Source organism: Pyrus communis, chromosome 9 (assembly GCF_041283825.1).
Source record: "Pyrus communis isolate YQ-2024b chromosome 9, ASM4128382v1, whole genome shotgun sequence".
Taxonomy (NCBI): Eukaryota; Viridiplantae; Streptophyta; class Magnoliopsida; order Rosales; family Rosaceae; genus Pyrus; species Pyrus communis.
Window position 1 is genome coordinate 11,288,412 of NC_142573.1, and position 24,532 is coordinate 11,312,943.

Consider the following 24,532-nt stretch of genomic DNA (forward strand, 5'->3'; position numbering starts at 1 on the left):
TGGTATACCGAGTCATATTCCTGGCAAATTGAAAATTTTCTCTTAAAATAGAACACACATTTTCATTTCCAAAGACTGAGAGTGTAAGATAAGATGTAAATATGATTTTTATATCTCAAGTTTGCAACTCTTCATTGAAGATACTACCTTAACATTAATCATGAATGAACCCTTTAGATGCCAATAGATATTTTTATTAACTTCTTATTGAGAGTACAAATCCCACATCAAGAAAAAGATCGATCTTGCATGTGCTTATAAAAGGTTGGACTACTCTCCATTGCCAATTAACCTCAAATTTCTTCATGGTTTTAGAATAGGTTGACCTAATTGTAAAAATTAATGGTCACACGTGCTCCACGTCACCCAATTTGTATTGTCCATGTATTTGGTTTGAGAATTCACCATATGAGAATGTGAAAGTTAAAGAGTCTCACATCATAGAAGGAGAAACCTTGACATTGATCATAAGTAAGTTGGCAATCAGTTTTATGGTTGAACCTCTTCTTCGTGGTATTTGAGCAGGTTGTCTTGCGTATGAAGCTCACTGACTATACGTGATTCACTTCACTTGATTTGTGTTGTCCACATGTTAGGCTTAAAAATTCATCACACGTGAGGGGACGTGTTAAGAGTATCAATCCTACATCAGGTAAAAGAGGATGTTGCATGTGCTTATAAGAGGTTTGGCAATTCTCATGTAACCAATTAATTTTAGGAAGTTTTAACGAAACACTCCCGGTACTGTTCACTTTTAACGAAAAACCACATTTTTACCTTTTTCTAGTACTATTCACTACACCTTTATTTGTCATTTTTTATTAAAACTAAATTTTTTTTTTTGAACCTTTCGTTAATTTTCCTTGAATTTTATGGTAAAAGCTCAATTTTTTTTACTTCTAATATCATCCTTGAAATTATTGCCATCACTAATTTTTCTTTTGTATTTATGATTTAATTATATTGTCATAATTTTGACGAGTGTGGACAAGACATTAGAAATAGGGTAAATTACAAAAAACTACCTCAACTATTGGTGTTACGACACTTTCATACCTCATCTTTTAAAATTGACAATGTCATACCTCATCTTACGAATTTGTGTCAATGTTATACATTCCGTTATCTAGGCGTGAATTTCTCAGTTAAATGTTGATGTAACTTGATTCGGGACCCATTTTTTATTAAAAAATTATCAAAAACTAAAAAAAAAAAAAACATTTAATATTTTTCAAATATTAAAATAATAAAGAAAAGTTAAAAATAAAAAAAATAAAAAAATAAAAACCAACATCAGTTCGTCCCTTCCCCCCCCCCCCTTCTCTCTCTTCTTCTTCTTCTTCTTCTTCTTCTTCTTTTGCAGGTTAGGTTGGGGGAGGGGGGGGGGGACGAATTGGGTTTCCCCTTTTTTTTTTTTTTTTTTCCTTCTTCTTCCTCCTCCTTCTTTCTGGGTTGCAAGGGGTTGAGTTTGTGATGGGGGGAGGGGGGACGAACTGGGTTTGGTTTGGGTTTTTTTTTTTTTTTTTTCTCTTCTCTTCTTCTTCCTCCTTCTTTCTGGGTTGCAGGAAGATGGGGAAGAGAGAGAGGGGGAGGGACGAACGGACCTGAGGTTTTTATTTTTTATTTAATTTACTTTTCTTTATTATTTAAATATTTAAAAATATTAAATGATTTTTTTTAGTTTTTCATTTTTTAATAAAAAAATGGGTTCTGAATCAAGCCATGTCAGCATTTAACTAAGAAATAAACGGCCAAACTAACAGAAGATATAACATTGGCACAAATTCTAAAGATGAGGTATGACATTGTCAATTTTAAAAGATAAGGTATGAAAGTGTCGTTTGTACTTTATCCTAAAAAATATGAAAACGTCTTATCCATTAGATAATGAAGCCAAAAATCTTTCTAAATCTGTATAATTGCCAAAGCTTCTGGTCTCAGTTCTGTCATCTTGTTATTATTCAATCAACTTTCCTTGTCTACTTATCCCAGGGATTATTTCCACTTGCTAAAGATTTGATCCCCTTTCAATGATTTTCTATTAAATTGATAATAATTCAAAGTAAAACAGAAACACATATACTTCAATGGCAGCTTTGAGGTTAAGAATTTCTATCCTGGTTTTCTGTGCTTGCCTGGTTATTCAGTACAGCTGCTATGGCCATTCTGTGCTTCAGAAAAAGCATGCTGCCCTTTTCATCTTTGGTGATTCACTTTATGATCCTGGAAATAATAACTACATAAACACCACCACTGATTTCCAGGCCAATTGGTTCCCATATGGTGAGACCTTCTTCAAGTATCCAACTGGCAGATTTTGCGATGGACGTTTAATCCCAGATTTTCTTGGTAAGAATCTTAATGATGCTGTCAATAATTTTTGTTGTTCAATTTTTTCAATACCCCTTCAAACACATTTCCTGCTAACAATTTGTTGACCCTAATAATTACAAGACCTACGTGGCGCGCAGGCCGAGCAACTAGTAAGCTAACTACGTCCTTCGGTTGAATGCGGGGCGTGCCAACTCGTCGGCCGAGCTCGGCCGAGGAGTACAATTTGTTGATATCGCTTGGAGCGCGTCGTTGACTTCTGTATCTTGCGATTGCGACCGAGGAAGGAACGCTCTCGGTCTCTGAGTTCTACAGCCTGAAGACAAGGCTGCCAATTCTGCGGAGTTCAATAATCGTCGGAGCCCGATTCGGTCACTGTGATTATATTCGTGAGAGTATAAGCACGTCGAATCGAGACCAAGGTGTATGGGCACAGGTACTCGAACGTGATATATGTCTTGATGGTAAACGTAGTTCGGCCGTCGGAATGCCGAACCCTGAAACTTACCTGTGAGTATCCAATCATAAAACCACTCGGCAACCAGTACGCCGAGCAATGTAATTCGTAACACCTAACTATGCCGAGAAAGCTTAGTAAGGTGACCTCTGCCAACAAAGGTTCGAAAACCTTCCTCGACCGAGACTTGGATAGATAATCGGTCGGCCTCGACGCAGTGCTGTTTATCCAAACTGAAGATGCCTCTTGGTCGGCTGATCCTGCGGCAGCAGTGCTGTTTATCCAAACTGAAGGTGCTCGCCGGTTGCTTCCACAGTGCTGTTTATCCAAACTGAAGGTGTGTCGGCAGGAAAAAGAAAAGGAAAAATCTCAAGGTGATTGAGAGGTTTTGCGCAGGGCAATTGTATGCTGAGTTGAAGGTCCTTTTCTGTTGCATGATTTCTTGTATTTATAGTCCCCCATTCCTTGAATCTGACTCCGATTTGGATCGGGAGTCCTTTTCCCAATTCGCCTCTTCCTCGAACAATCCTACTCCTACTGGGATTCTGAATTTTCCTTCTTTTCGGGACTTCATTCCTTGCTGGTCGAGAATCCTAATTGCATCAGGTTTCCTCGACCTTTCTATTTATCCGGATTACCTCTGATGGGATCTGGCCGACCCTGCCAGCTGGCCCGGGCCTTATTATTCGGCCCATAGTATTTATCATCTCCTTGGGCCGAGCACATCCTGCTGCTCGGCCCAGCAATAATATTTCGGGCCCAAACATTGCCCCCTCGCTTCTGAGGTCGCCGACTGTTAGCTCTTGGTCGGGCCTCGACCTTGAAGAAGCGAAAACGTTTATTGCTTTTTTGAACTTAATGACCGTTATTCCTGTGCATTTATGAAGCATGATTGCACTTTTCTTGCTGCCCCCAAAGCGTGGCCACGTGTCGATTCTCCGCCGCTCTTAAAACTTTCAATCGTGGGCCTCGAAACCGTGCGCTAACTGAAACGTCTCATCCTTATTAATGCCTTAAAACTGGCGTCGCACGCAATCGTGCGTCCTGGATTTTCGACTCCTCGATCCCCTCTTCGCAGTTTCCCAAAATATCCGAAATGATTGAGCCTTTCCCGGTTAAATTTCCCCCCAATTTGAACCAGTGCCTTTTGAATCCCAGACGTTTGATATTCATCCTGAAAGGCCTATAAATACCCATATTTCTGCCATTTGCCTTTTACGCTTTCAGAAATTCTAAAATCTCAAATTCCTCATCCTTGTTCGTTCACATCAAACCTTCCAGTTCTTCTGCAATACCTTCTTTTTCCAGAAACATCACTTCTCCACAAATGGCCTCCTTCATTTCAAAGTTCTCTGATGAGATCAACAAGTGCAAAGATTTCGTCGACCGGAGCGCCGTCAAGACGCTACGATTTGAAGAAGACATGACCACGACCCACCAAATTCTGGGTCCCCTTTTCAGAGACACAGTGCCGTCGTCTGTCACTAACCTGCTCAAGGAACAGTGCCTAACACCCCTGCTGCAGGGGTTCGACTGGTCGAAATGGACTCTGGCGCGGCCTCAGGGAGCCTGGCCGTCGACTACTGCGGCTTGGGCTGCCTGGGTCGACCGGATGAGCACATTCTTCTCCAAGGAATGGAAGGCTTTGGGTATTTATGATGCCATCATCCTGTCGACCATGGAGGTCGCCATGGATAAGGAGCTGCTTATGGCGGCCCTGAGTCTATGGTGTTCGGCCACCAACACCATGATCCTGCCTTTCGGCCCACTCGGCCCTACCATCCTTGACGTCTCGGCCATCCTTGGGACTTCCCCGACCGGCCTTCCTATTGACGCTGCCCTTTCCGGATACCCTTCTCCTCTCGACCTGAAGGCACTATTCGACGAAAGGGCCGTCGAGACGCTAAGCCGGGACGACCGGGAGCCCTCAAGGGAAGAAGTTCAGAAGCTGCACAAGAATTTCTTCAACTATAACACGCTCATTCTTCACTTCGCCGGCCGAGGCGAAGAAGGTCTTAGGAAGGGAGAGCACGAGGCCTTCCTCTTCTACTGGTACAACAAATTCATCTGTTGTACCAGGTCAAATAAATGCCTGGTGGAGAATATGCCGGTGGCCCAGGCACTGGCTAATGGTCGCTTGCTGGCGCTCAGTCCAGCCATCCTTGCCAACCTCTACCGCTGCCTGGCCGAGGCGACCATTGGCAAGATCGACCCGCACCAGAACGGACCCCTCTGGGTGTTCCAACTCTGGTTGCAGGTCTACTTCTCCACCCTTCGACCGGAGGTTCCTGCCTTCCAGCGAACGGCCGCCCTCGGCCTTCAACTGGCCTCTCGACCAGCGCCACCTCACCGGGCAGCCGAGGTTTTCAAACACTTCCTCAGCCTCGACGTCCTCTCGGATGACGAGTTCTTGGTGTGTCGGCGCCAGGAGTACCCATCCTCGCTTAGACTCCCTACGGCAGCATGGGCCGAATCTGAGGATGCGGGCATCCGCCAGCGCTGGGGGTCGTTTGTCTTGGCTCGCGACCTTCCTCTTGGTTGCGATGCTCGCCGAGCCAGCTGGGAGGTTTATCACCCTCATTTTCTCGCCCGGCAGCTCGGCTATCTTCAAGGCTGTCCAGTCCCCCTGCTCGCCTCTCGGTCGCTCCTAAATCGGGGACGTCTTACTGGTTCCTCTGAAAGGGAATGCAAGACGTCAGACCAGGAGTTCCAGGAGAAGTGCAAGAAATTTCGGCTTCGGCCGACGGTTCCTGAGTCTTTCGGAACTGACACCTTCGGGGATTGGTGGGAGGAATATACCGGAGACTTCTTCGGCGCCCCGGCCGAAGATCTGGTAAAGAAAATCTTCGGCGATCGGCCCAGATCAGCATCCTCGACTCACCCTAAGGAGTCGGCCCAAGGTAGTATTTCCGTTTCTTTCCTCCTTTTGTTTTATCTTTCGTCCCTGTTATTAATTACTTTGCTCCAGGGGGTCGTGGGTCGAAGGCGGTCGAAGTAGTCGCTGCGGTGCCAAAGGCGAAGAAGCTAGTGCCCAAGAAGGCAATCCTTGTCACCAAGCGATCGGTGCCTTCCAAGCGCCCCCACCGAGAGGCCGAGCCTGCGGAGGAGACCCCTCGCCCTTCTAAACGTGTCAAGAAATTGGCGAAGAAGGGCGACCGGGAAATTCATGTCGTTCCCAGTGATACTACTGGGACGCCTGCTCCCGCCGGCTCTCCATCTGTGCCGGCAGCCGCGGCCTCCCCAACCTCGAATCCTCCAACCGTTTCCCCGGCAGATCCAGACGCCGCACCCGCTCTAGCTTCGGAGTCGGTCGCGGCACCTGAGGCACCCTTGTCTCCACCGGTCGTTTTGGAGGTATAATTCTGTTTTCACTTGCTTCCTTAGGTTTCTGATCGTAATGCTAACTGTTCTCTTTTTGTTCAGGATGTCGAGAGCGAGAGTGACGAAGTCCCGCTGCAACGCCGCCGTCGACCAGTCAACTCTCCTGTCCATCCTCCTCCTGTAGTCGAGGTGACCGCTCGACCACGTCCTACTGCGGCGGAACTTGGCAAGAGACCCATGGTCGATCCTGAGGCCACGGCTGAGTCACCGATCCACCCGCAGGACGAAGACCTTCCCATTCCTCCACAGGAAGTCTCTTCGGCCTTTGTAAGTATTGTTTCTTTTGTGTTTTGAGTTTTTGTGACATTGTTTTTGAAACGATATTAAATGTCAGGTGCCTGAACATTCATTTCACCGGCAATTTTACGCGCCGAGGGGCGTTGTCTATATTTCCTGGCCGCCGTCGTGGCCATCAAATGTAGATAAACTCCATCGGCCGCGTGAATTGCGTAGCGGTCTAAGGCACTGGGCTCGGCCATTAAGCTCCCTGGGTTCGAGCAATGACCCAGAGGGCATGGCCGAAGTCTCCTCTCAGCAGGTCTAAAACAATCCCCTTTTTCTTTATGCACCATATCACGCCTTACTTTCCCTCACATTTTCCTTTTATGCGCACAGCCATCGTGGGAAGTGGAACTTGACGCTCTGCTTCAAAGCACGACCGGGGAGGTCGGCTCCTCTGCAGCTCCGGCCGAATCGGCAGAAGACACGCCCGCCGAAGTCTTCGTGAAGCTGCACGAAGTCCTATCTCTGACTGCTTCCCAAGCTCTCCGGAGCAAGGGCCTTGACTCTGTTGGGGAGTGTCTTAATGACCTTGCCAGCGGTGGTCACCTTAGCCCGGAGGGCATCTCTTTCCTGACCGACCTCCTGGAGCGGACTCGGCAACACTTTCTTATCTTTGAGCGTGCCCTACAGGCCGAGGACGATTTGAAGGTGGCCAAGGTTGCGCATGAGGCTGGCCGAGTAGAGATGGAGGCTTTCAAAGCAAAGAAAGCAAAGCTGACCGAGTTTGATCTCCAGATCTCTGACCTCCAGCGTCAGATTTCTGACCTTCAACGTCAAAGGTCGGCTGCTGCTTCCGAGCTTGAGAAGGATTTTGAGGCTAACAAGGCTCGGCTGACGGCCTTCGCTGCCGGCGCACGACGTATCCAGCAACTGCAGTGCAACAAGAAAACGCGGCAGGCTGAGATAATTTTGAGCGAGGCGAAGTGGCTGGAGCTGAAAGCTGCCCTTGAGACTTACCTCCCCTCGACCCCTTAGGAGTTCATCATTGTATTTGTACTTGTAATGATTTTCTGTTATCAATACAATGGTCGTTTTGCTATACAATGGTCGTCTTGCTCTCAATACAATGGTCTTACTCTTGCATTTCCCATGTAATTGGATAGTACTTCTTTAAAAACTTTCCATTAATCGGTAATTTGTGAACTGAACCCGTCCGATCTCTTAGATGATATGCCCCCTTGCCGAGGACTTTGTGAACGATGAATGGCCCTTCCCAATTTGGCGACCATTTGCCAAATCTGGGGTCTTTTATTCCAACAGGCAACACAGTTTGCCAAACCAGCTCTCCCTCGCCGAACGTTTTTTGTCTTACACGCTGATTATATGCTCGCTCGGCAATTTTCTTTTGTGCTATCAACAAGTTACCCGCGTCGATTCGACTTTCTTCCAAGTCTTCTAACTCTTGTCGCATCGCTTGACTATATTCAATACTGCACAAATCATTCTGCTCAATTACTCGCAACGAGCTTATACTCAATTCGACTGGTAACATAGCGTCGTGTCCATAAGTCAACGCGTAGGGAGTGGTTCCAGTAGCCGACCGGGGTGAAGTTCGGTATGCCCATAATGCTTCATTTAACTTCAAATGCCACAACCCTGGTTTCTCTTTTACCATTTTTTCAAGGATGCCGATCAACACTTTATTGCTTGCCTCGGCCTGCCCGTTTGCCTGTGGGTAATACGGCGTAGATTGCTCCAGTCGGATATTCAAACTTGCCGCGTATTCCCTAAACCTATCGGCCGTAAATATAGTGCCATTATCAGTTATGATCGTTTCTGGCACGCCGAATCTGGTCACAATATTCTCTTCTACGAAGTTGCATACTTCTTTAGCAGTTAATTCGGCGTATGACCTTGCCTCGACCCACTTGGTGAAATAGTCAGTTGCTACCATTATCCACGCGTGTTTCGCTGCCCCTGATGATGGCGTGATTTTGCCAATTACGTCCATTGCCCAACCCCTGAACGGCCAAGGTTTAGTGACCGAGTGTAGTAATTCGGCCGGGGCTCTCTGTACAGGTCCATGAATTTGGCATGGGACGCATCTCCGTGCATATTCGATACAATCTTTTAATATATTGGGCCAGAAATAACCGTGTCGTCGGAGCAACCAACGCATCTTTCGTCCGGACTGATGTGCCCCACAAATTCCTTCATGTACCTCGGCCATTACTTGGGTGGCCTCTTGTGGGCCGAGGCACAATAGTAGTAACCCGTCCTCGCCCTTGCGGTATAACTCATTTTGGTACGACACGTAATTCGTGGCGTGGACCTTCGTTCTTCGGTCATGTTTCCCATTGGGGTTATCGAGGTATCGTAACATCGTCCTTCTCCAATCATCTGGTTCTACTTCGACAGCACATATTTCCACGGGATCTCCTCGTTCTAGTAAGGATGGGAGAGACATTACCCTTGTGCGTATTACGTGTGCGCGCTGGAGAGTTTGCCGATTAATCAAGGCTGGGTATGAGCGCAGACTTGTGACTGCAATTCGGCCTAGCTTGCCCCCCTTGAGTTGTGCTCCGGAGGCGATCTGGGCGAGTTCGTCGGCGTCTGTGTTGTGGATGCGTGAAATGTGTTCAAATGTGATCCGTTCGAACGACTCGGCCAGGTAGGTGGCGACCATGTGATAGGGCGCTAAAGTACAACTCATGCAACGAAACAGGCCGTTTATCTGGTTAATCACCAGTTCGGAATCACCGAGGACGAGAACGCGGGAGGCCCGTAGATCGTGTAAAACGTGGAGGCCGATAATGAGGGCTTCATATTCGGCCTGATTATTGGTGCAGCTGAAATCCAACTTGAGGGAAAAATACCATCGGCAGTGGTCAGGCGATTGAATTGCAATTCCCACACCCGCCGAGGTCGAAGTGCTGGAACCATCAAAATGCATAGTCCAATGACTATCACGCGTGGTGATGAAACCGATATCGACGTTGTCTCCCTCAGAACCATAAGGAGAAGGGTGTTGGGCCAAGAAATCGGCGAGAGCTTGCCCCTTGACGGCCTTTTGGGGTACATACTGAAGACTGAACTCGGATAACGCGAGCGTCCATTTCCCGATGCGGCCTTTGACAATAGGCCGAGTGAGCATGTACCGAATTACGTCTGTTTGGGCGATGACCTGCGTTACTGATGGGAGCATGTAATGCCGAAGCTTGGACGCAGCAAAAAACAAAGCTAAGCACAGTTTTTCGACAGGGGAGTAATTGAGCTCTGGTGAATTCAGATTTCGGCTAAGATAAAAGATCGCTTGTTCACGCCCTCCATTGTTGTCTTGAGCGAGGAGACAACCAATGGATTCAGTAGCTGCCGAAATGTATAATTTCAAGGGTTTGTTGCGACATGGTGGAACGAGCACGGGTGGGGTTGAAAGAGCCACCTTGATTTGTGTAAATGCCATTTGATGTTCTTCGCGCCATTCAAATTTGTCGGTATCCTTAAGTTTCAAGAGCGTAGAGAATGCCTTCATCTTACCCGCCGAATTGGCGATGAAGCGACGGAGGAAATTTATCTGCCCGAGTAACGACTGGAGCTGCTTCTTTGTCGTTGGTGGTGGGGCGCTAATGATGGCGCGAGCTTTATTTTCGTCGACTTCGATACCGCGGTGGTGCACTAAAAATCCTAGGAAATTACCGGCCGAAACACCGAAAGCACACTTGGCCGGGTTCATCTTGAGCTTGTTCTTGCGCATGCGAAGGAACGCTTGCCTCAGGTCGTCCAGATGTGTTTGACGACGTTTGGATTTCACGACCACATCATCGATATAAACTTCGACGATTGTACCGATTAAGTCGTGGAAGATCATATTCATGGCTCGTTGGTATGTGGCGCCGGCATTCTTGAGGCCGAAAGGCATGACGACCCATTCATAAGTACCAAGTGCCCCCGGGCATCGGAAAGCCGTCTTGTGGACGTCAGCTTCGGCGATGAAAATCTGGTTATAACCCGCATGACCGTCCATAAAAGAGAGCAGTTCATGATTAGCTGCGGCATCAATTAATAAATCTGAAATCGGCATTGTATACTCGTCCTTGGGAGTAGCCAGATTTAGATTACGGAAATCGATGCAAATGCGAAGGGCACCGCTTTTCTTTAACACGGGGACGATATTGGCCAACCATTCGACATACCGTGCGGTCCTAATAAATCCGGCTTTCAAAAGCCGAACTAATTCTTCCTTAATGCCGAGCTGTACTTCGTTCGAAAATCGTCGAGGAGGCTGTCGAAAAGGTTTACACCCCTCCTTGATGCGTAGCTCATGCTCTACAAGGTTTCGGTCGAGGCCGGGCATTTCATGATAGCTCCACGCAAAGCAATCTTTAAATTCGTGGAGTAACTTCCGTAGTTCGACCTTCATGGACGGTGGGAGTAACGCGCTAATAAACAATGTTCGGGGATCCTCGGCCGTGCCTACGTTAACTTCCTCCAACGGGTCCTTGACTTGAGGCCGATGGTCTTCGAGTTCGGCCGGCGCAGCCTGAACTTTATCGAAAGAAAGAACGGGGCCGTTATCTGCTTCGGCCAGAAATTCGATTAAATTGACGCCCGAATGCGGTTGCTTGGTAATGGCGTACCAATGGGCCAGCAGACGTTCCATTGTAGATGAAACCGCGGCCTGACGCCTTTCTTGCGTGGTGTGCTCAATCATCGGCGTTGGTGACTAGATCTGCCAAGCCAAGTCTCGCCGAATCCTGTTGGACAGTCTCGGCGCCGACCTCAATTACTTTCTGTACCGAAATTCTCGTCGGCCGCCCATCCTCGTTAAGGCCTTGGAGGGTGATGTAGCCGACGTGATCATCGTAATAGCGAGCCTGAATCATGTTGGTTTCAAATGGCTGGTTATCGGCTGGGTGGACCACGACCGATTTGCCATCCCAAAAGATGAGGACCTGGTAGAGTGATGACGGAATGCAACTGGTTTGGTGGATCCAGTCGCGACCAAGTAATGCGTTATAATCGGTCTTGGAATCAATGACAAAGAAAGCTGTCATATGTTGACGACCGGCAATGCTAACTTCCAACGGAAGTACGCCTTTGGTCTGAGACTTGTCACCGACGAAGCTGCTCATAGTAATCCCTGACGGAATGAGTTCACTATCAGAACGGCGTAAAGCCTTCATGACGGAGATTGGCATAATGTTGACTGTGGCACCGCAGTCGACGAACACCTTAGAAATGGGGAATCCTTCGATATGAGCCGTGACATACAACGGCTTCAGGTGTTGGAGATTAACCGAAGGGGAGCGGGGAAATAGCTCGGCCAAAGCTGCCGTAAGGTTGTCCCCGCTTCGGTTTTCTCTATCGTCGTCGTTTGCGACGAAGTCTACTTGCGTTGCTTCCTCGGTAACTACGTCCCCGTCCAAGAAATTCGACTGGTGGGTACCTGGCTGGAATTCGGCTGGTAGGACGTGGACCATACTGATCTCCATATGTTCGAGGACCGAGGGACCCATTGGCTCGTGGTCATCGTCGTCTGCAGAACTAGCCTCAGTAGTAGTTGGCGGAACATCCTGAATTAAACTTTTGAGTTCCTCGGTAAGAGCCGGTATCTGAGAAGTAGGAACCAAATCGAATGTGGGTGGGCGATTTCCTTCGACAATGTTGACTGCCGAAGATTCATGTTGATCCTTGGTTACACGGGCTCGTTCTTCATAGGCAATACGGGCGTTCCTCGTGTCTAGATACGTATCCAACCGTGCTATCCGTTGTTCCTCGTCGGCCGTGAGGCCGAAAAGCGATACAGCCGAGAAAACTTCGAAATGATAACGTAAATGCTGGAGGTCTTCAAGCGAGAAGGGTAATTCGGCGGTGTCGATATCTGTATAAGGATCGACCTCAAAACCCAGGACCCGAGCCTCCCGTATATGTTGAAACCGAGCTTTAATGGCTGGATCAGAAGTTTTCTGGATAATTTGCTCGGCATCAGGACAAGTCAGCGCTAAGTCGAGGGCTTCCTGACATGCCTTGGGGAGTCCGTACAAATCATTTGCGGAGTATTTCTTATGAAATTCTCGCATGTATTCCATGGATGCACCGAGGAATGGAGGGTGTAAGTTGCGCCGTATTTTGATAAACGGCTCGCGCGGTGGTAACGGAGAAAGTTTCCTTTCGGCCTCTTGTGTAAAGTACTCTAGACGAGCTCTCGTTTCCCCTGGCCGGAGAAGGATCTTAATACGTTTCTCAGCCTCCTCAATGGTGGTTTCGAAATCAGCATCCGCTACTTTCTTGCCTTCGGCTAACTCGGTCATGATAGTCGGGGTTGGCCGTTCGCTACTATCTTCCACGACCTTTTTTGGTTGCCATTTGTTGGCCGGGCTGGCCTGCGCTTCTCGTCGCCGAGCCATGCAATCTATCCGTTGACGACGACGTTTTTGGGATTTGGACAGCGCCGTATACAAACCTGTCGGAGAATTGTAACTGTACCAGCGTTGATCCGATGTCCTTGGTGGTTTGAAAGTTTTGCGATCAACTGGCGAGCCCGAACGGTTGGCATTGCGCGAATAATAATCCTCATTATAGAAGGGTGCGGCGAAGTCAAGACGCCGCCTGACCGAGGTCTGTTCTTTCGGCTTTACTTGTGGGCCGAGTCGGTCGAACACTTGACGTCGTGGACCTAATCCCTTTGATGACGCCGTAGGGGCCGTTGGTGGGGTTGAAGATTTCTTCCCAGGTTCAACTGTTGTTTTACAATGGTCACATAAAACCTTCGATCCACAAGTTTCGTCGGAATTTGACCTCGTCATCGGCTCATCGGCGGGTCGCACCGATTGTTCCGTTGGTGGTGCATTTGAAAATATATCAAGCTTTAGTCTTGTTTGACCATTCCCTTTACGGATATGCTGCACCGGGACATATTCGGCCTTCCCTTTGTTTCTGGGAAGGTGAGCATCCACCATACCAATCGTTGTGGAAGGGAAAGGATTAACATCGACCGCCATCTTTTCCGGAAATTTCAACTTTCCTTTTTCGATCCAACTTTGAATTGTGTCCCGGAACACAACACAATTATTGGTTGCATGCTTATTAGAATTATGATATTTGCAGTATATCTTTCCTTTTAATTCATCGGCCTTAGGGATAGTATGTCCCGGCCGAAGCTTGATGATTTTTGCTGCCAATAATTGATCGAAAATTGCATCAGCCTTGGTGATATCAAAAGTGTATACTTTTGATGACTTACTCGTTTCCTCGGTGGCCAAACGGGTTTTGGCGTCTTTGGTATTTACTTGCGCCAAGGCCTTGCAAACATAGGGTTTGTCTATTATTATCTCGGCCGCATCCACACTAACATACTGAGGGTCTTCACTTTCGGCCGATGCATAGCTCACCGTGGGGTTCTTATACAACGTCCCCCGGGATGGTGACTTGGATATCTTTTCTTCTCGGAGCAGATACTCATATTGTTCGACGTGTTGAGCAAGTTCGTACATATCTCGAATATTTGCCCCCAGAAACTTCTTTTTGTACTCCACGTCTAATCCGTTAAGGGCGATCCTGACGAACTCCACCTCCGGGAGTGGTACTCGGCACCAATTCCTGGCCGACTTAAACCTTGTTAGGTATTCCATTGGAGATTCGTCAGATGCTTGAGCCATCCTGGCCAACGACGATACGGACATCTCCATCCCTGGCCGATAAAATTGTTCATGGAACTTTTCGACCAACTCTTCCCAACTTTGCACGGAGTTGGGTGGAAGATTAATGTACCAGGCGAAAGCTGAGCCTGTCAGTGAAAAGTTAAACAACCGTAGTTTGTAGAAATCGCTATTGACGTCCCCACACTGCGCTGTGAACCGAGCCACATGTTCTAGTGAGGATAAAGATGATTCTCCGGCGAAGAGGCTGAAATCGGGGATCTTAAATCCTCGTGGGTATTCAAACCTTTCTACATAAGCTGGGTATGGATGGATAAACTTTGGAAACTTCGGCCCTTTCTTCAGGGCCGAGTCAATCATTCTCTGGACTTCGGTGATGTTTACGGAAGCGGCTTCTTCTCCCTGGCTTGGTCCCTCGGCTCTATTTCCTGGTCCTCTTCTTTCCAAGAGGACTGGTTGTGGCCGAGCGGACCCTCTCTCGGCTGGGATGGGCAAATTCGTCGGGAGCTGCCGAGGCTGGCCGACCTGGCCATCTTCGAAGGCTTTACTAACCAGTAGTTCAAGCATTCTGGTCTGTGTATCGCTGTTACTACGTATTGCGTCTAGCAAATCATTCATCTTCTGACCAATCGACTGCTCGACCTGACGATATTGTTCATCTAGTCGTCTCCGAAGGAATGTCCTAGTTGGTGGATCGGAACCTTCCCCACCATCGTCATCACAATCTTCCACAATCCCTTCCATGAACATCCCAGCTGTTTGATTCGGGACTGCGGGGTTGTAAGGTTGCCCGCCGAGACAGACCTCATTCTCTCGGCGTGTTACACTTGTGGCCTCGGGCGGCGCAATTATGATCGGATTTTTTGTAGAGTGCAAATCCTGCCCAAGGCCTTGCACTGGCAAGTCAGTCGTTGACTTTCCCATGGTTGTTTTCTGCTTCGTAGACCGTGTCTCAATGGTCATGAACTCCGAAGGTTTAGCACAAATCGTCCCACTGGGCGTGCCAAAATGTTGACCCTAATAATTACAAGACCTACGTGGCGCGCAGGCCGAGCAACTAGTAAGCTAACTACGTCCTTCGGTTGAATGCGGGGCGTGCCAACTCGTCGGCCGAGCTCGGCCGAGGAGTACAATTTGTTGATATCGCTTGGAGCGCGTCGTTGACTTCTGTATCTTGCGATTGCGACCGAGGAAGGAACGCTCTCGGTCTCTGAGTTCTACAGCCTGAAGACAAGGCTGCCAATTCTGCGGAGTTCAATAATCGTCGGAGCCCGATTCGGTCACTGTGATTATATTCGTGAGAGTATAAGCACGTCGAATCGAGACCAAGGTGTATGGGCACAGGTACTCGAACGTGATATATGTCTTGATGGTAAACGTAGTTCGGCCGTCGGAATGCCGAACCCTGAAACTTACCTGTGAGTATCCAATCATAAAACCACTCGGCAACCAGTACGCCGAGCAATGTAATTCGTAACACCTAACTATGCCGAGAAAGCTTAGTAAGGTGACCTCTGCCAACAAAGGTTCGAAAACCTTCCTCGACCGAGACTTGGATAGATAATCGGTCGGCCTCGACGCAGTGCTGTTTATCCAAACTGAAGATGCCTCTTGGTCGGCTGATCCTGCGGCAGCAGTGCTGTTTATCCAAACTGAAGGTGCTCGCCGGTTGCTTCCACAGTGCTGTTTATCCAAACTGAAGGTGTGTCGGCAGGAAAAAGAAAAGGAAAAATCTCAAGGTGATTGAGAGGTTTTGCGCAGGGCAATTGTATGCTGAGTTGAAGGTCCTTTTCTGTTGCATGATTTCTTGTATTTATAGTCCCCCATTCCTTGAATCTGACTCCGATTTGGATCGGGAGTCCTTTTCCCAATTCGCCTCTTCCTCGAACAATCCTACTCCTACTGGGATTCTGAATTTTCCTTCTTTTCGGGACTTCATTCCTTGCTGGTCGAGAATCCTAATTGCATCAGGTTTCCTCGACCTTTCTATTTATCCGGATTACCTCTGATGGGATCTGGCCGACCCTGCCAGCTGGCCCGGGCCTTATTATTCGGCCCATAGTATTTATCATCTCCTTGGGCCGAGCACATCCTGCTGCTCGGCCCAGCAATAATATTTCGGGCCCAAACACAATTATACCAGCATATTTAGTACATTTGCATTGATGTTGCAGCTCAGTATGCCAAGTTACCAATTATACCAGCATATTTACAACCTGGGTTGAACAGCTATACTAATGGGGTGAACTTTGCTTCTGGCGGAGCTGGTGCTCTAGTTGAAAGTCATCAGGGACTTGTATGTGCTCTACCTTATAAAATGTTTTCCATTATTAGTGGGAGTTATCGTTTTTCCAATGAAAAGAGGATTAGGCGATAATAGCTAATAGGAGTAGAATGATGGGACACAAAGCGTCCACCCTCAGTCCTGAAGCCGAAGGGTCTTGCACTTTCTGAGAGCACAGCGCCTATCCTCTGAGAGTTTTTTGCTACAGTTGCAGCTTTCGATTATTGATTTTCCGTGTGCGAAAGAAATTCGGGTGGACATTTATCCATTTGGCATGACTTAATTTTGTTTTCCTTATTCTTTCCAGGTGATAGACCTTAAAACTCAAATAAGTCAATTCAGGATGGTGGAGAAGCAGTTGAGGCTCAAACTAGGTGATGCAGAAGCCTACACAGTGCTCTCCAAAGCTGTTTACATAATTAGCATTGGAGGCAATGACTATTTGTCTCCATTAGCATCCAATTTTAGCAATTTAGAATACGTTGGCTTGGTTATTGGCAACCTGACAATTTGGATCAAAGTAACATTTCAATGCTTAGTTTCTTCTTTTTCTGATGATTTGGGACAGCTCGTGCCCTTTTCTATTGATTACAAATTCAGAAAAATATTTGGATGAATGACTTCGTATACATTTTGTCAGGAAATATACAAGAAAGGAGGAAGGAAATTTGGATTTTCAACCTTGCCGCCTCTCAATGAAATGCCGAGCCTGAGAGTACATAAACCAGGGGACACAAGCCCCTCAGCGGAAGAAGTTATACCACTAGTGAAACTACACAATAAAGCACTTGGAAAACTCCTCCTAAAGCTGAAGAGAGAGCTCCAAGGATTCAAATACTCAACCATTGATCTCCATACATACCTAAAACAATTAATAAATCGTCCATCAAAATATGGTATATATAGCTACCTACTGTACTGTACCTTCTTTTAGCTTTAGTTTCTCTTATTTGGTTTTTTTTATTTTTTTATTTTTTTATTTTTTTATTTTTTTTATTTTTAATAAGCTAAATAAGTTATGTCTTTTCTAATTTTGTTATTATTTTGTTGTAAGGCTTCAGTGAAGGAAAGACGGCATGTTGTGGCTCTGGTCCATATGGAGCAATTTATTCTTGTGGAGGGAAGAGAGGAGTGACTAAGTATCAGTTATGCGACAACGTTACTGAATATGTATTTTTCGACTCTTTCCATCCAACCGAAAAGGTTTACCGGAAACTATCCAAGTTATGGTGGAGGCATAACTTGAAGAAGCTATTTGAAGTTTAAACAAAACTAGCTAGTAATGCCCGCACGTTGCTGCGGGATTACAAATTGCATAAATAATTATGTATCATTCTCTTCAAACAGTTTCTCTAATTATGAGTTTTATTAAGCAGGAAATAAGACTATTTTCTTGTCACAGAATTAGCATTTTTAATGCATGAAAGCAAGTGGTAATTATTAAAATGAATATGTTAACATATAGCATAAATTCTAATAACCTGAATAATAGTATTTTAATTGACATCAACAATCAGAAACACAATTGTAAATATAAAGTTGGGTGATTTAATGGTTACAAACTTACAAACAATGTAAATCACCTAAACATAGAGAAATAAAAAGTAGATGAAAATTAAGGATTGACTTGAGCTTGGAGTTCACAAAATGCTTTTAAGGGTAGTAAATGTTCTGTTGGATCGAGTTCCTTGTAATGAGATACTCTTCTCTGAACAAACTGCATGAATAAAATTCTATCTTTCAACCACCCCTAATTTAAAATAATTAAGCTAAGAAAATACACAATAAGCACTGCACAATCACAGTAATAACAATTTTCTAATAGCATTACATTTATCGATTACTTTGCACAGGAATTTCAAAAATGGATAACTAAGCTGTAATTTAAGATCTTTTAAAATTGCAATTTTATAACTCACTAAACCCAAATTACAAACTATGCAATCAATCTCAATACCCTCCTTATTACACATGGAAAGTTAAAAAACAATATAGTTTCTTTGAGATTTGTAAGTGGAAGTACCTCATTCAAAGCCTTTAGGAAGCACTGCAACATCTTTTGGAACCCTTGCCTCATTTTGGTCCTGAGTGCATAATGCGCAAACAGTTTAAGCATTTCCTAGCACCACAGAGCATCATATTTCCTATTATTAATCCACAAAGCCTCCTCTAGCTTTGAAATAGCAGCTGGGCAAACAAACACAAATCTACATTTATAAATTCAAACTCCCAAATAACTAAATGGAAGAAGTCCCAAATTTATACTTTCAACTACCAGATAAAACATGGAGAATTCCTATGTCTAAAATAATTAATCCAAAAAAAAAAAAAAGGCTTTTTATACTAGCACCCCACAAAATGTTGAATGTACCTGACATTAAAATTTAATATTAAATGACTTATTTACCCCACTATGCAATGACAATTTTGACCTTATTAGGTTTAAAAAATAAATAACAATTTCTAAATGCACCACAAATCACTTTTCGCGTATTATTTATCTTCTGAATAATCAAAGCTCTCCCATCCTCCATTGTTGAACAAAACTCTAACCAATGAAACTACAAATATGTTGATTGAAAAAAATTGTTTTTGACGAATAGAAAACGAAATCAATGTTTCAGAAACTTCACATGAGGTAGGACTTCATATTTTTCATTGTTTTAGTAATTTCGATGACATCGATAATTATTTAATCTTGCATTTCGCTAGTACAAAAAACACTTTGCGCGACGCAGGTCCTTTGTCACGCAAAGTCAAAAAAACGTCGCGCAAAAACTTTCCCAATGAACCTTCGTCTCGTACCAATCGTTGCGCCAAGGCAGTGATAGTAGGATTTGCGCGACGAAGAAATGACATGCATGGTTTTGCGTGATGTGTAACCTGCGTCGCGCAAAACCACTTTGCGCGACGCATGTCACTTCTTCCTCGCGCAAACCCCTTTTTTTTTTTTTTTTTTTTTGACAAAAATATTTTTTATTTAATTTTTAATAAATATTGTATTTAAATTCTAAACAATAATTAATAAATGAAGAAAAAGTATTTAATTATAAAATATGTGAAAATGTACATACAAGATGTCCGAACAAAAAAGAGCAAACTTACACAAGTAGTCTTCTAGGTTTGATACATAAGACTACTGGGTATCGGCTGGGCGAAGTGGTTGGGAGGTCGAAGGTAAGATCAGGTGCTGGCATCGGGATTTGGAGGCCGGACATCTGTAAGGCCCATACAATCATACTCATCTGCTCGCCCTGGGTCGTAAGCTGACCTTTCAGTGTTGTCACTTCCTCCACATTGGGAATCTGTGATAAATTTTAAAGATTATCTGAATCACTATTTATAACAACTAAAACATGTTTCAGGATGCCTAGTAAACACTCTAGTAAGCAAACATTGTAATCAATCAATGGTACCAAAACTTCATTAGACTAATTGATATGATCAAAGTACTGTACAAAAACAGTTTACTTTGTACTAGCCATTCAACCAGACACATGACCATAGAGACTAATTAGTAAACAAGTAGAAAGGTAACAGAAGCAACCGATGCATTCATACGATTTATGACAATTGATGGCATGTAATTTATCAATCACTTTACCATGACAGTGACTTGACTTGACTTTGAGTAACATCACAATTCGTGTGAAAGTAAAATAGACTCACAAAAATCATGGACATAATGTTGAAACCCCAAAGGCGGGTCCTACTCATATCATATATATCTATATGACCTAGCCTAATAAAGGGAGGTAGAGAGACTGGAGACCCTTTTCCAGGTCTTCTGCGACTTGTAGATGGTCACCTCCAATCGCCAATAAGTTATGTATACCTTTCTTTCTATATTTGTATAACTATAAGTATAAGGGAAAGGTAGTTGTGATAGAACTCAGGAGCCCTCTAGCAAACATGTTCATTTTGTTATTTTTGGTTTGAGATTAGAAGTGTAAACATGAATTTTCCTGAAACAAGAATACGTGTACAAAATAATATTTTGTATTTAATGATTTTGGGGTTACAATCTCTTCTACAAATTTAGCCTCTGATTCTATCTTCGTAAGATGTAGGTTTATGGATGAGCTGTTGATCCGAAGAGTCGTCGGGGCTTGATCTAGAGATGAACAATTGATGAATATATCTTCAAGGGTCGTTGGGCTTGATCTTAAAAAACGGGTGTATGAGTTTGTTGATTTTTTGTTAATCCGAATGGTCGTTGGGGCTTGATCTTAGGATGAACAGGTGATGAACGATGAACACTTTCTTCAAGGGCCGTCAGGGCTTGATCTCGAAGGTTGAGGGAAGTTTCTTCAAGGGCCGTCGGGGCTTGATCTTGAAGGAGGATTTAACGAAGAACGAAGAAGGTTTTACTGATCCTTCGAGATTTTCTTGAGAGCTTTAGGATTTCAAAGCTTCAAGGTTTTGGTGTGATGTAAAATTCCCCCCTTTTTCCCTTGATGGAGAAGGCTATTTATAGGCCAAGAGAATGAATCACCACCACCCATTTTTTTTGGTGAAATGAGTGGATGTTGTAGGTGAAATAAGTGTGTGAGGTTGGTGAAGTAAGTGTGTGAGGTTGGTGAAGTAAGTGGAAGTTGTAGGTGAAATGAGTGTGTGATGTAGGTGAAACGAATAAAGGTTGTAATTTTAATACATTGGTCAACATTTATTTCACTGAAATTTCAATGTCTACAAGAAGATACAGAACACATTAGACAATTTGAATTTGGAATGCGCAATAGAGGTGTAAACGCAAAATTTCAAAATTTACGTGTCTACAAGAGGGTTTAGGGTTCATGGCTAGTCCTTTACTGCAACTGATTGCCCCAAGGCCTATTCTTTTCAACTACTAGAACATCATTGATTTTAGAAAACACTACCTTTTTCTTCCTGCTTGATTTTTAGATTTTATTTCTTAGAACATAACTATGGCATTAGGAGCATGGTTGAAGAGTAAACTTAATTGCCCCGTTCTCCGGTCCATGGATTTTATTTTTTAGATTTTACAGCCATTAAGGACCAGGTTTCCAATTTAAAGAATGAAGTACATGCAGACCAGTTGACTGGGACAAGATGACCTTTATTTCTCAAAGGTCAGAAAGCTCTGAATTCTATACACTCCTAGCGACATGCAGGAATCCCGGCTTTCGGGCTACATAGTGAAAATGTAAATTGGACAAACTAGGAATCAGCTGACTTCTTGGTAGTGCCAAGAAGATGCAATTTCCTTTCCTAGACAAAAACAAAGGATTTGGAACGTCTGGACACAGAGTATTTACTGAGTATTAACAAAAAGTATAAATACACTACTTATTTAAAAGTTGAAGGTTTCTGTGTGTACCTTTCATCTAGCCCGTGAATAAATTTCTCTGTAGGACGCATAACTCTTCCAAAAGGCATTGGAAATTCAATACTGCCCCACCTGAAACATAATAATAATAATGTAAGGTGGTATTGAAAGTAGTATGCTAAAACACTAGTAAATAGCTTGGCATATACATAACAAAACAGAGAAGGTAAAACCAACTGAAGTGAATGAAATTTACTTTTTGAAGTTCTTGAAAGCTCCAGCTCGCCTCTCATATCCAAAGGATATGGCTTTCCATCAACCAATGCAAAAGGATTCATCTCCAGAAAAGTGAAGTCCAAATCTAGAATAGAATGATAATTAGCAAAATTGTTCTCACTTCTTACCAATCTAGTATGAAATGGAACGGTCCAAACTTTTTAACACACCTTGAAATAGGGCAAACACGGCTTTGATAAAGTCCTCAAGTTCTGCTTTGACCTATATTCAAGAATAATACTTGCCAATGATTTCCAGATTAAACTAAAACGAAACATGAACTCAAGAGAGAGAGCATATGATTGACGCAAGCAAAATCGAGTACATTATTTCTTTTTTTCTGGTCAGAAGTAAAGTATACAGAAATGATACCGAAATACCATATCAATAAAAGACTTACCTCCAAGGGAAGGGTTGCAACAAGTGGAGCAGAAACTTCTGAGGTAAAAGCAACTCCAGTAGGGACAAATATGGTCTTAACTTGCGTAAAGTATATTTTTTTATAAATATGGAGCGTCAAGGTAGACGAATAGAGCTCATAGAAGATGCACTTCTAGGAATTTTTATCTTTTTATTGAAAATAACAAAGAATAGCGTTTGAATAAGAATTTGGTAACACATTGACATCCAAAAATAACTTATCCCAGTTCTCCTCAATATCACTTCCTCCACACTCGGAGAAGCTTATGCTGTTTCCAAGTAGGTCTGAGACGATATTAAGGTAAAACTCTTCATTGTGGGGGAATGAAGGGTTCAACAATGAATGTTGTTATGGGTCCTTTGCAGCCACCCATCTCAACCTGTAACGCCAAAAGAACGAAACACGTAAGCCAAATTCTCGATTCTTATGAAGATCAATATCATCAAATACAAAACACACATAAGGAACTTATGTATTGACGAAACAATGTGAAGATCAAATACCTCTTTGCCCAGGCGCTCCTTCACAAAGTCGAAAACTTGAGCAAAATCAAGATTCAAGGCAACACCGTCAACATCTTAATATTCGATTTAACACTAAAACCCTAAAATTCGATTTAACACTAAAACCCCCAATTTCTAATTTAATTTTCCAAATGGAACGTTTTCCACTCACATACATCTATCTATCTCAAAGATCCACTCACATAAATCTATCTCAAAGATCCAAACAACCACGGAGAGCAAACATTCTAACCAAACCTCTAAAACTGTATAAAATAATGGACGGAAAATCTGTAAATAGAGCAGAACCAATTTGAACAGAAAATTAAACACAGAGAAGTGAGAGTGTGAGACTAACCCTTTGCTGTCGAGACTCGAAACGGCGAGACCGGGGAGGATGATGATGCAGATAAATGGGCATGAACAAGGGGAGAGACCAAGTGAGAGAAAGGGAAGAGAGATTGATGGGCTTGAACAAGGGGAGGATGATGATGCAGATGAAGATGCTAACGGAGAGACCGAGGAGGAAAAGCAGTCAGTAGACGAAGGTGGAGAGTTTGAGTTGCACTCCCATTTTCTCCAAATTTGGGAAAATTAAAAAAAAAGGCCTAATTTTCACAAAACTACCGCCAAAATTTTAACTCATTGCGCAACATACGTATACATTACAACGTTGCGCAAAACCACTTTGCGCGACATAAGTGCACCTTCGTCGCGCAAAGTTGTTTTGCGCAATAGCAGTTTTCGTCGTGCAAACAGTCTTTGTGTAACGCTTTGGTGGTGCATCGCGCAAAGTGTGCTTGCGCAAGGACCCAATTGTGACGTTGCGCAAGTTACATTTTTTAAAAAAGAAATTTATATAAAATTTACTAAAAATGTGACTTTACTTCTTTCAAATTCATTTTTTTTACATAAAACACAATAAAATATTTTTCCAACAAAAACCCGATCTAAACTACAATAATAAATTTAAAGCTACTTAATATATATATATATACCATTCAATTTCTTGAGTGTTATAACAAAATAAATAAATTTAAAGCTACTTAATAAATATATGTTATTGAACTTGACCGTTATAAACGAAAATTCACGATTTAACGGTAATTTTAACTCTGTTTTTTATGATTTTTTACTAAACTCCTTGATCTTATATGAATACAATGAATGAATTCGATCTTCAATTTAAAATATTTACACCAGTGGATACCACAAAATCTTATGTTATACTTAATGAAAGTATAAATAAACTCTTAAATGTTAGTGAATCTATTGTTTCGATGGGATACGCATTCTACGAAACTAATTTCAATGATCTGACTGTCAAATTTATTTGTATATGCTTCGAGATTATATATGCCAAAAATCGGGAAAAAAAATTAAGAGAGCAATTAACAGGACAAAATTTTTTTACGGTTATAAATGAAAAATCACGATTTAACGGTTATTTTAACTTCGATTTTGATGATTTTTTACAGCTACACTCCTTGACCATATATGAATGAACTGGATCGTCAATTTAAAATATTTACACTAATGGATACCACAAAATCTTATTTTATATTTAATGAAAGTATAAAAAAACTCTTAAGTGTTAGTGAATCTATTGTTTTGATGTGATACGCATTCTACAAAACTAATTTCAATGATTCAACCGTCAAACTTGTTTATGTATACTTCGAGATCACATACACCAAAAATCGTAAAAA

The 24,532-nt window shown here is 43.6% G+C and overlaps 2 protein-coding genes and 1 pseudogene across 4 annotated transcripts; 2 read left to right on the forward strand and 1 right to left on the reverse strand.

Moving 5' to 3' along the window:
* The first annotated feature begins 1,948 nt into the window (after positions 1 to 1,948).
* On the forward strand, positions 1,949 to 17,737 carry LOC137740337 (GDSL lipase-like). Of its 2 annotated transcripts, none has more exons than XM_088699904.1 (5): positions 1,949 to 2,349; positions 16,224 to 16,345; positions 16,641 to 16,853; positions 16,974 to 17,229; positions 17,395 to 17,737. In XM_088699904.1, exons 1-5 carry the CDS (start codon positions 2,088 to 2,090, stop codon positions 17,466 to 17,468), a joined length of 927 nt encoding a protein of 308 aa, XP_088556030.1. In that variant the 5' UTR covers positions 1,949 to 2,087; the 3' UTR covers positions 17,469 to 17,737. The 2 variants fall into 2 exon arrangements, with proteins under 2 accessions (XP_088556030.1, XP_088556029.1); XM_088699903.1 differs by having other exon boundaries at positions 1,953 to 2,349; positions 17,388 to 17,737.
* On the forward strand, positions 4,893 to 7,518 carry LOC148694256 (uncharacterized). Its single transcript, XM_088700046.1, has 4 exons — positions 4,893 to 5,688; positions 5,757 to 6,142; positions 6,212 to 6,436; positions 6,785 to 7,518. The coding sequence occupies exons 1-4, from the start codon at positions 4,893 to 4,895 to the stop codon at positions 7,424 to 7,426; spliced, it is 2,049 nt and encodes a 682-aa protein (XP_088556172.1). The 3' UTR covers positions 7,427 to 7,518.
* A 73-nt stretch (positions 17,738 to 17,810) lies between the features above and the next one.
* LOC137740338 (ATP-citrate synthase alpha chain protein 1-like) lies at positions 17,811 to 23,001 on the reverse strand (annotated as a pseudogene). Its single transcript, XR_015967020.1, has 9 exons — positions 22,996 to 23,001; positions 22,824 to 22,841; positions 22,300 to 22,452; positions 22,070 to 22,121; positions 21,880 to 21,984; positions 21,675 to 21,755; positions 19,439 to 19,638; positions 18,357 to 18,520; positions 17,811 to 18,050 (listed from the first exon to the last, which is right to left on the reverse strand). The product of XR_015967020.1 is annotated as an ATP-citrate synthase alpha chain protein 1-like (transcript).
* Between the last annotated feature and the right edge of the window lie 1,531 nt (positions 23,002 to 24,532).

Excerpts from the sequence above, each read along its gene's own strand:
- LOC137740337 (XM_088699903.1), top strand. The coding sequence starts at position 2,088 with ATGGCAGCTTTGAGGTTAAGAATTTCTATCCTGGTTTTCTGTGCTTGC. Across the intron at positions 2,350-16,223 it reads TTTAATCCCAGATTTTCTTG|CTCAGTATGCCAAGTTACCA; the intron begins GTAAGAATCTTA and ends TTGATGTTGCAG. Across the intron at positions 16,346-16,640 it reads TTGAAAGTCATCAGGGACTT|GTGATAGACCTTAAAACTCA; the intron begins GTATGTGCTCTA and ends TATTCTTTCCAG.
- LOC148694256 (XM_088700046.1), top strand. The coding sequence starts at position 4,893 with ATGCCGGTGGCCCAGGCACTGGCTAATGGTCGCTTGCTGGCGCTCAGT. Across the intron at positions 5,689-5,756 it reads CCCTAAGGAGTCGGCCCAAG|GGGGTCGTGGGTCGAAGGCG; the intron begins GTAGTATTTCCG and ends ACTTTGCTCCAG. Across the intron at positions 6,143-6,211 it reads CTCCACCGGTCGTTTTGGAG|GATGTCGAGAGCGAGAGTGA; the intron begins GTATAATTCTGT and ends CTTTTTGTTCAG.